Here is an 11,077-nt window from a genome sequence, read left to right as displayed (position 1 = left end):
TAGCTGAACTGTCGATATTCTTTAGCGCGAGCATTTGGCGACACACATGTTTTAAAGCCACAACTTTGCCAGGTAACATCCAGAGATCTATCCTATCTCCCACAGACTCATCTCCTTAATGTACAATTAGCATAAGCCACCATCCGTGGTTTAGCTAAACCTGACCCCACAACGATCTTTCCAATTGAGATTATATACAAATGCAAATAAACCACACGCTCAAATGCACGAACCCACCCGCAGAATCATCTCCTCCCGGATTCAACATCATCGAATGGTGAGCATTCCTCCCGAGCCTCAGGCGACAACACCGTGTTCCTATACAGTCTTGCCTGGCGATTCGTGGCCTGAGCCTCCACTGGCCGTGCCGAGGTCCCGTTCGGGGGATGGGCCAAGTTCGAGTCTGTACGCGTCTCTTCCAATGCTCGGAAGTACGCATAAGGGCCCCATCCTGAAGTCAGTTGAAAAGAAGCAGTATCTCATTTAGTCATGGCTTGATGTGAAGGTTGAATGATCAATCAATTATGTGAACCTTAAACGCTTCCAAATTGAAAATTTAACTCTGTAAAGTAACACGAGAGATGATGATAACCAGTCCCAGCCCCTCTCCCGGCCTGCGATGCTACCCAATACAGACAGATCGAGCACGACCTCAAGGAAAGAGAAAACTTTAAAAGCGAGGTTATGATGCCCAAAAGATCCGGAAAGCAGTATCAAGAAGGCGGCCATCTCGAAATTTATCAGATGCAATGTAAAAAATACACCATAATGCACATGTTGCAATAAATCGGAGCATACAAAACCAAGATACGTGACCTGAAAATTTCGACACATAACACGCCATTGCCAAACACCAGCCAGAATAGATGTATTACCTTCCTCGTCATAAGGTGGAGGGAAAAACTGATGATAACAGAACGCCGCTACAATGAGCCCTGCACATTTTGAAACAGAGCGAACTTCTTTACTTGTACATAGAAGTAGATTCTTTCTTTTTTCCCGTCTCGTCTGTGCTACTTCATGCAGAAGTATTCTTTTTCATGTTAAATAATGCGAGAATGAGACCTGAATCCAGGTCCAGGCCAACACATGATAAAGTCGCTGAAAAAGGCTACCTATAAAACCTGCCGCAAAAACATCTTGCCAGTGGTGCCAATAGTCGTCCACTCGTGAGACCGCGACAAGAGATGCAAGTAGTAGAGGAAGGAAAATGATGCACAACTTGGCTATGTGCCCTTTCCGGTCGAATACTCTAATCTTTCCACATAAGTACAGCGACAGAAAACCTAAGCCGGCGAAGGACCCTGCGCAGAAACTATACATTGTCGGATTGCTCATCCTGGTAACTCTCTTACAAGGATGACATACAGCGTGCTCGTTCTATAATATTTTTATTTCAAACTATATCAAAACATGAATCAGAATCCACATTTACTTAAAGCAAGACACAGATAGTTGATGCTCAGGCATATAGGAGTGCTTACAGGAGGCATGGCCACTTGGGAAACTCTTGTACCCTTCCCTTATAATCAATTCCTCGCCATGACACGCAACATTTCCCAACTTGTCATACACCTGGAAAAAGATACCAAAAAATTGGAGAAAAAATTCATATGATGGACAAGGAAAACCAAATTCTTCGCCAAAGTGCTCAGTCATACATTGAGCAAAAGTTTCTAAGCAATGCATCTGACACTGTTAAAAGTGATTATCTCATTCTTTTGAGAGCAAATAGGTAGCATAAGTCGGGAAAACTAACTAATAATTAGTATGATTAGCAGATGTTTCTAGAAATTTAAAAAATGGCCAAGAGGAAAATCTACGCACAAAGCATGAATATAAATGTAATAGCGATGTCAGCGTTGTTAATGACAAACTCTAATACAATAAAACAAAATCTGAAGGAAGTTATAGCCTACTTCCATTCCATTTGGAAAGCATCGCCAAAAGAAGTCCGGTCGAGGCCGACCGGTCGCATTCTTGATTGCATCCGTAATCACCCCAGTAATTAGCACAGAATACGAAAGCCCTGCTCACGCATTCCAGACAGGTCATCAAATAACTCATTGACAGCCAGTTCACTGCATGCATTCTGATCGAAGATCCAACAACTTCAAGATTAAGGATTTACCTAAGATTCCATGGTGCAGATCATAAACATCCCTCCTGCGCAAGTAGACAAGAAGGAAGACGGAAACTGGTAACAGAACAGCATACACCTGTTCATGTTAGGAAGAAAACAAAGGAACTTCCATTAGGTTTGTGGGTTTCTTTTGACGGTCTTTTTAATTTCACATGAAGCATCCTTAGCCTTTCTCTCATCATAGCTAGAGGAACGACCACCCAACCACACTATATGACCCATAATTGATCACTAGATGAGAATGAGGCGACAAAACTTACAGGAACGGCCCAGACAGGCACGGTGTTTCTTTTCATTGGATATTTAAGATCCGTCATCATATCTTTCCCCACAAACCGGTAAAACGGATGGATGATGAAAAGGATGACCTCTAGCACTACGAGCAACAGCAATATAAGCCAGTCGTGCACGTGATTCTTTGCGAGTGCCGCTCCATGCGACTTTATGGTATGCCTACCAAGCTCCACCTGATCCATTCTTCTCTTCTTGAGCAGACAGAGAGAACGGCATGCCAGAGGACGGCATCAAAATTATTCGACCATACGTCATCATTGAAATAAATATCAGATCCAAGACAATATAGACAAGGTAAGGGTCAGTGAGAAACTGTATATTATAAGGACAGCTGAAGAGTGTTATGACCCAATCTATATCCTAGAGGTTCTCACTAATCTGAATTCGAGCGTACTTGGCTATATTGTTCTGGCGCAAGTCAAATGCTCGAAAAATCGGGTGATTAAATCATGACTTACATCCTGAATGCACGATGCCTTAGGTTTGCCATGTCTGTACCAAAGCACAGCATGTTATAGTGCCCAAGTGCTGCTCTTTCAACATGTGTTGATATTACTTTTATTTCATGGGTATCATTTTCATGTCATCATCTCACGCCTAATGTGCAACTTAAAGTACACCATTTTTTTGACCAAAAAAAAAAAAGGAGTAGCCTTTGGGATTGCTTGGCGCAGGGGAAAAGAATCACTTTAAGCTATAACCCAGAAGGTGATGATAACTCCGGGCAAGAAGCTGAACGCGACCCAGAAGTTCAAACTCACTACTTTCTGCCGAAACTCGTCGCAACCGTAATTAGAACTTCTGTTTCGCGGAGAATTCCTCGATAAGTGAACTTTAAGCGACGGCTAAAATCAAACACCAAGTCGGTATCCCACAACCACCAACATCCAAACACACAGAACAAAAAAATAAGAAGAAGAGAAACCCGAGACTCCGACTGACCTGAAAGATGGCATGGAAGTAGTGAAAGGGTAAGAGAGAACCGACGCGTCTCCACACCCAAGCCATGGATGGAGGAAACGAAAGCAGAGCACTCGAGCCCCTGTAGAACGTTGCAATGCGAGTGGGCTTCGATGCGCCCACCAGCCAAATATGAATCACACAAAGTGGGGGAAGATATTTTCTGTCTTTCTCTTCTTTGTCCTGCTTTACAGTACACAACAGAAGCAAGAGTCCAATTCTAGCAACAGTCAAGCGCCATAAAGGGAAAGGAACAGGCGAGTCAAAGACTCAAAGATCAGTGGAAATGACCCATGAAGTGATGACGAAGGAAAATAGAACAGTGAGACCCGACCACCTCCCTCGTCGCCACGTGAAAATTGCTGCGAGTTTCAAAGGGACGATGATGATGGTGATGAGTGCGAAACGGATTCGTGCGGATCCTCGGAAAATGACGTGGACTGAGCAGTTAATGGGAAAATGGCCGCGAAGGGGTAGCAACAGCAACAGGGAGGCGAGATCGCTGGCTCGATTCGAAAAAGTTCAAAAGTGGCATTCCCGTCCGTAACCACCATGGTTTTCGGCGAGTTAAAAAGGAGGAAAAGAGCGGGGACGAAAAAGAAGAAAAATTAACTGCCGTTGGATGAAGTGGGCCCCGTTCCACGTGAGGTCTACCGATCTAACGGCTAAGATGAGATCGAGAAAACGAACGGCGAATTCACCTGGTGGTTCGTCGGAACAAGAAACTGAAGAACAAAAGTCATATGGATTCGCAACATTCCAAATCAAACTGGACGTAAAAAAAAATATATATATATATATAAAAGTAACCCGACGGCGGACGGCGGCGAAAATTCACAAGATGTCTCCGCGGAAGGCATTGAGTCGTCGATTTGTGTTTGTTTTTCGAAATCACCACTTAACCGTGACGGGGTGCTCGAATCTGAGATGTGGCATCGCGTTTGGCAGCTCCTACGTCCGTTGGCCACGAAATTTTAGGATTTGGTTCGTATGAGGGGTGGCAAATCCGATAGTGGCATCAATTTTTCAAAATGAATGGCATCTAGAAAGATTCAGTCTTAGCGAAAAATCTAGACCGACGCAACCGATGCAGCTGGCATTGCTAAATAGCTTCGATTGCACTTCTTAAAAAATAGTGGATCCCATATCAAGTTAGAGATGGATAAAGACCGTAGAATACGTTGTCAAACGATATAGGACGATATTTCAATAGATTTGATAATACAATTCTAAATTCTGGATTTTTATCGGGAGATCAAGAACTCTCGCCATTTCTTATATTCATGGATCCAAATCGATGCATCCGATAATATCCGAAAAGGACTCGTGTTTGGTAAAACAAGGACATATGAAAATTCAGGTGCACGGTACGCGCGGATGCACGTGAATGGGGCTCAATTCCGACATGAAAAGAACAACGTCGGCTCGCCTGTATTTTAAGTTGAGAGCGCGAAGCCCATGCTGGACACTACGGCCCAAAACCCATCGTTTCTCTAAAATACAATTGAGACGCCGTCGTATAGGGAAAGAAGAGAGCAAGACTAATTTGTTTATCCTGATGAATCATGTTCGCGAGTCGAAACATCGTTCGTACGTTCAGATGACCTCGAAGATGGGATAACGTGATTAGTTAACGGAATTAATTTAAAACCCTGACTAAGCAAGTAGGAAATATTGTCATTCATAGGGCAAACGACACGAGTTGTTCAAGAACGTTCCTAGTATGCATGCTCTCCCTAAACTATCAATTTGCTCAATGTCGTCCTCGACCTGTCGATAAATGTTCAATTTAGTCCTTAGTTTATATGAAAACGTTCAATGTCGTCTTTATATTATTTCAAGTTTAAGGACAAGAAGGTTGGTTTGGGATTCCAATTTGCCCCTAGCAGATAGAAGAGCTTGATCATTTCCCTAAAGTGTCGATATGGCTTCTAATTCGTTAAGTTTAAATAGAGGACAACAACAACAACAAAAAATACTCACGTATGGACTATCAAAGTTAATTACTAATATCAAATCATGATATAATGATGAACATGTTAACGCCTTAAACTTTTTTTTTTTTCATTTTCTAAAGTAGACGGCTAAAAAGATGAACATGTTGGACTCGTCATTTTTTAACATCCAATTCGACATATAATAGATTCCGCGCCTTCAAATAAGGTCCGGTATGTCGGTTGAGCAAACGGAAAGATTGTGTCGAATGTTACTATTTCAAAACAAATCAAAAGTTTAGAGACGAACGTTGCATATCGACTATCAGATGAGCGTTTCAAAACTATATATGTCATTTTTTCCGTGGCGCGACATCTAGGGCGGCCTTCTTTCTCTTTTTATTATTCTTGTTGCTAATTTTCGGTGAGTGCATGCCCCATTGCATCCGCCTGTGTATCTGTGGGCTTGATCCGTGAGTGGGAGACCGAGTCTCCAAGCTGTCCTCGCGTGTTCTCGGATACGTAATCATAAAGGCGACGTCAGTTTTCTATTGTTTGAAGAGTAATTACTTTACTTTGATGTCAAATGATTAACCCGTAATACGAGATTACGCAAAAGCAACCCTTGCTCGCTCCGGCTAGCGCGCCGCAATTTTTATTTATTTCTTAATTCTCTCTCCTTCTTTTTTGCGGGATTTTCGTTTCATATCGTTATATTTCTGAAAGAGTTGGTAAATACGGAGAATTATTCTTTGAGTTAGCTAATGAAATCTTATGCCGACCCGAAAAAGTTTCGATACTAAGTTGGTAACTTACCGACATTTTTATGAACTTACACCTGCTCTTTCGAACTTTCAAAAAAACCCTCTTTTGTTATGTTTTAGCAACTTTTTCCTGTGTTTTTTTTACACCAAAACCTCGAATATGCTGAGCATTATATGAATGTATTCGCCTTTATTTGTTTGATTTTTTTAAAATTTTGCCACTTTCTATCGCCCTTATCGAGTTTTCTTACGGATGCCTTGAATTCATTAAATCTCATATAATTTTTACAGACTTTTACCTACACATAGCACACACAGTGACATTTTGTAGCGGGAAAACCCCCCTTTGAAGTTATTGCGAAATCAAGTATCTTATTAATGACAACCAAAGAGTTACTGATTTTTTCATCATTGAGCATCGAACTTGATTATTGAAACCCAGTTGGAAAATGAACTATAATTTTGCTTGAATGGAGGGGGGGAACTTGAACTACATGATTTGATTTTTTTTCACCAACCCCATACAGATTTTGGATAATTTCTCATAAACAAGGTTCTCCCTCTAACGATAAAACCCGTACGTAGTATTCCCTATTTATCGTACAAAAAGGATGTCTAATTTCACGAAAAACTCGAAAAAGGCATGATTGGCACAGTCATATTAAAAATCGATCGCATTTTTTTCAAAAAAAGAAAAAGAAAGTATTAATTCAGTCAAACATCCAAAATACAACGCCAGTAGCTCAGCTCGACCGATCGGCTTGTCAAAATTTTCAGGACTGCTATTGCATTTATCCCTCGATTACGTCGCATTCTCGCTCATTTCGGGGAAAAAGAGAAGGAGAGAGAGAGAGAGAGAGAGAAAGCGAGTTCTTCCGCATTCCAAAGTAGATTAGCTGTTTCCTAAAGAGGGTCCCGGGCAACCGAATTTGAAAATTGAATGTCCCATAAAGGTCGCTGCATGGGGACATCACATGCCTGATATTTAGGGAAAATGGATGTCAAGCGGGAACATAACGGAAGACGGAGGTGCCTCGGGCGAAGCTTCTCCGTAAGAGACGAGACCCTTCTCCCGCACATTTAAAGAATACAGAGGATCGAGGTCTTCTGTCCGCGATTGAACCTAGATTTTCACAAAGAAAAACAGTCAAATTATGATAAAAACAAAAAAAGTATCTAGACAATCATAAACTTATTGTACATCGGCCGATTAGTCCTAAAATCTTCATTTTAGGCTAAGTTCTAAACCTTTCGAAGATTTTTCGATGTAGTCTCTTCGAACAATTTTGATTGAAAATCGCTAATATAGCGGTCCAGTATGTGCCGGCGGCCAAATTCAATCCTAAATTTTATAATTTAGTCAATTTAATCATAAATATTTTGAAGATTTTCCAATGCGGTTGGTCCTCACAGTCAATCTTTGTCGGAAATCGTTGCCGGCCATACCTGCGCAGATGTTGACGATTTTCATATATATATATATATATATATATATATATATTTTTTTTTTTTTTTAATTTTCTCATTTATTTTTTTTTTTTCTATTCTTGTTGTTTATTATTATTATTTTTTTCTTAAAATACCGTGACCGACCGGGGATAAAACAGCAAGAGAGAGTGCGAGATTGCTCTCGCCAAAGCCGTGGATGAGAATGGACCATACCGTGCATCAACGTTCCCGTCGCCTCGGGATCACAGGTAAATACTAACAACTACGAGGGTCTTTTTGCAAAACTATTCGGATGCCTTGACGTCCTCCAAAAGTCATTGGATCGCGTACGTAATAGCATTATTAGGTGAACCAAATCGTGATTTTCTTCCGGGTGAGGCTATCCTTATAACGAGTAAGTAAGTAGTAAGTAAACGAATTAGGGCAAAACTACTCTCGTCTCATCTTACGGTAGTTGAGCGCATTTCATAGACCTCGACAACTTTATCGTATTAAAAAAAAATTAAAAAAAAAAGGGATTGATTTCGATTTTTTTTTCCTGACGTCATCGATCGCACCAGGACGTGAAGAAGATGCGAAGAAAAAAGGAGGCAATTGGTCGATGCGTGCCAAATTAGATACGGTCACTAAAGTCGATCTCCTTTTAACTGTTTGCAAATCCTCGCATCATTCCCATTCTATAAAAATATCGTTCTCACGTTATATTATTCGGATACTGATCGGACATCATAAAGGTTGGCCCGTCAATCTAAGTTGATAAGTGAAAGGTAATTACATGTAGATAAAGAGCGGGCATGGGCCGCACACACGTGAATGAAATCTGATTCCGATGTCCCCTCACGAAATCTCAAGCGGCTAGATGGAATGGAGGTGAGACGTGGGAAAAGTACAAAAAAAAAAAAACCCTTAAATCTATTGCATTGATACTCTATTTAGTCTTAAGTTTTTTAATTGGATCAATTTAGTCTCAAAACTTTTTGCATCGGTGCTAATTCGGTCTATCCGGCCAATTTTGCCCGAAAATCATTGACGTGGACGTTGGCGGTGTCACGTAGAACGATCGACGCCGATGTAGATATTTTTTAATGATACTTTTTGTACGCCAGCACCAACCGTCCTATGTGGCATTATCAACGTCCACGTCGTGGCGATTTCCGTCCAAAGTTGATCGGATGGGCTGAATTTATATCGATGCAAAAAGATTCGGGACTAAATTGATGCGATCGAAAGGTTTGAGACTAAATAGGTACCATGCTACCAATGCATTAAGTTTATGAATTTTTTGGGTACTTTTTTCCCGGCGAGATGCTTTCAACATCGGGGAAAAACCAAACCGATATGAATCATCGCAAAGAAAGGAATACTTTGACAAAAGATAATAGCAAACAAAAGCGGGACGCCGATATCTCTTGTTCCCTATTCCCATCACGCGCTATATTTATGCTCGCAAGTGGCCGCGTAGGATCAGCCCCTGTGGGGCCCCTCCCATTTTTTATTTTTTTTTGGGGCCCCTATCAAAAGATTTTTTTTTTTTTTTTTGGTCGTAGGCCCCTATCAAGATGGCCAAGACTTTCTTACAAGGTTATCGCATCGTGTGACGGAGACCATCACAATTGATCATGTCTGCTTGGAATGAAGCTTGAAGTGTTGCTAGGCCCACCCTAACATCAAATAGTTTTTGTCCATATTGAAAGTTTCGAAATTCAAAGCATTCGAAACAAGAAAAAGCTTCGAAACTTCGTTATTTAATTCGTGTACATTCTTATGTCTTGTCGGTCGCCTCCGCTCAAATTTCCTCGTCCATTGATTTGATCGATTTGTTTATGCGTATTGCTTATACAAAAAAAAAAAAAAATTGTCGCCATGCTCCTTTATTGCATCGAGTTCGATTGGTTGATTTATTTCGTGAAAAATAAATTAGTTTGAAAAACGCTTTCCTTAAAATGATTGTTTGTCTCACCTAGGAAAATTGTTCGACGGAAAATATGTTTATATCATCAATGGTCTATTGGTAAAAAAAATACCTTTCGTTCGTTCGCTTTTGTAACTCCCGTTAAGAAATCATCTTTCACCGGACAAAATCATCTTAATATAAAATTTCACTTTTCGTTCTTTTTTTTTTTTTTAACCCAGCTGGTTCATATGTGTCATGAGTGGCCTATTTAACACAAGAAAAAAAAGGAAAAAGAAAAAGAAAAAGAAGGGAGCACAGTGGGAGAAAATGACGTGAAAAGGACGTTGCATCTTATTTTGGAGGTGAGTAATTCACTTTAATCGAGAGTTCTCGAGAATAACTAAAAAAGATTACATTTTTTTTATTATCTTAGGCTCCGTATGTTTCGCAAAAAATACACCATTTTTGAAAAATATTTTTTGAAAATTTATTTTTCATGAAAACGATGATATTCTTTTGTGTTTGGTTGAAAAATGAAAATAAACTGGAAAATATTTTTTGCCATTTGGTAAGGAAAATCAATTTCTACCGTACATGTTTTTTTAATAAATATTTTTATTTTTAAATTTATTTTTTTAAAATTATTTGTTTTTATTTTTTCCTCTTTATTTTTATTTTAAATTTATTTTTTTAAAATTATTTGTTTTTATTTTTTCCTCTTTATTTTTATTTTATATTTATTTTTTTTCCTTTTTCCTTTCTTCTTCGACTGGTGACACTTGGCCTCGCTCGCCATGACCGTGGCCTGCGATCGACGAAAAGAAGAAGGGAAAAGGAAAAAAAAAAAAAAGGAAAAAAAATATAAAAATAAAATTTTCAAATTTTTGAAAACTAAATAAAAATGAAAAGAAAGTAAAAAATTATTAAAAAGAAATGAAATGTGAAGAGACAAAGTGAGGAAAGATTAGAAAAATGTTTTCCTCTTCTCGAAAAGAGTAAATTATTTTTCCCACTTTTGAAGGAATTTTTTTTATAGGTGAAAAATATTTTGCTTGATTAGCTTATTTTCAGCAAGCCGAAAGCTAGAAAATCTGAAAAAAAATTTCTTGGAAGTTGTCTTTTGCAACATAATTGGAGCCTTAGTATCGAATGAAGTCAATTGTGTCGAGGTCAAGTTTACAACACATTTTCATCAAACTCAATCAATCTCGGGTATTGACAAAAATAAAAAAATCAATCTTGGGTCGACTATCGGATCTATAGCTTGGAATAAAGTCGGGGCTCGGGCATTAGACCGCGTCGACTCGTCTCCGCTTGAACCGTCCTCGGTGCAAAGGAAAGTAGGGTTAATATTATGAAAAATTTCAAACCGATACATTCGTGACAAATTTATCATAAATTATTATTTTTATCACGAAAAACCTCAAATTGGTACAATTATGATAAATTTATCCTAAAATATTTTTTTGATCACAAAAAATCCTAAATTGATACACATGTGACAAATTTACCTTAAACTATTTTTTTTTATCACGAAAAATCCTAGGCAAGTGCACTTGTGACAAATTTACCTTTCGTTAAATTGGGTTAATATTATGAAAAATTCCAAAATGATACACATGTGACAAACAGAGGGCAA

General features: G+C 39.2%; 1 protein-coding gene across 3 annotated transcripts; it reads right to left on the bottom strand.

Annotated features, from left to right (window-relative positions):
* LOC115740059 (lipid phosphate phosphatase 2-like) lies at positions 1-3,646 on the bottom strand. Of its 3 annotated transcripts, none has more exons than XM_030673426.2 (8): positions 3,380-3,646; positions 2,404-2,625; positions 2,132-2,219; positions 1,920-2,029; positions 1,485-1,575; positions 1,116-1,304; positions 876-935; positions 1-451 (listed from the first exon to the last, which is right to left on the bottom strand). In XM_030673426.2, the coding sequence occupies exons 1-8, from the start codon at positions 3,443-3,445 to the stop codon at positions 246-248; spliced, it is 1,032 nt and encodes a 343-aa protein (XP_030529286.1). In that variant the 5' UTR covers positions 3,446-3,646; the 3' UTR covers positions 1-245. The 3 variants fall into 3 exon arrangements, with proteins under 3 accessions (XP_030529286.1, XP_030529285.1, XP_030529287.1); XM_030673425.2 differs by having other exon boundaries at positions 2,404-2,628; positions 3,380-3,632; XM_030673427.2 differs by lacking the exon at positions 3,380-3,646 and adding an exon at positions 3,139-3,338 and having other exon boundaries at positions 2,404-2,628.
* Positions 3,647-11,077: the final 7,431 nt, after the last annotated feature.

Source organism: Rhodamnia argentea, chromosome 5, assembly GCF_020921035.1.
Source record: "Rhodamnia argentea isolate NSW1041297 chromosome 5, ASM2092103v1, whole genome shotgun sequence".
Classification (NCBI taxonomy): Eukaryota; Viridiplantae; Streptophyta; class Magnoliopsida; order Myrtales; family Myrtaceae; genus Rhodamnia; species Rhodamnia argentea.
This window is presented reverse-complemented; position numbering and strand designations above follow the sequence as displayed.

Coding starts and splice junctions, on each gene's coding strand:
- LOC115740059 (XM_030673425.2), bottom strand. CDS start 3,445: ATGGCTTGGGTGTGGAGACGCGTCGGTTCTCTCTTACCCTTTCACTAC. Junction 1,576..1,919: donor GCTTTCCAAATGGAATGGAA/GTAGGCTATAAC, acceptor ATCTTTTTCCAG/GTGTATGACAAGTTGGGAAA. Junction 1,305..1,484: donor CCCAAGTGGCCATGCCTCCT/GTAAGCACTCCT, acceptor GTTTCTGCGCAG/GGTCCTTCGCCGGCTTAGGT.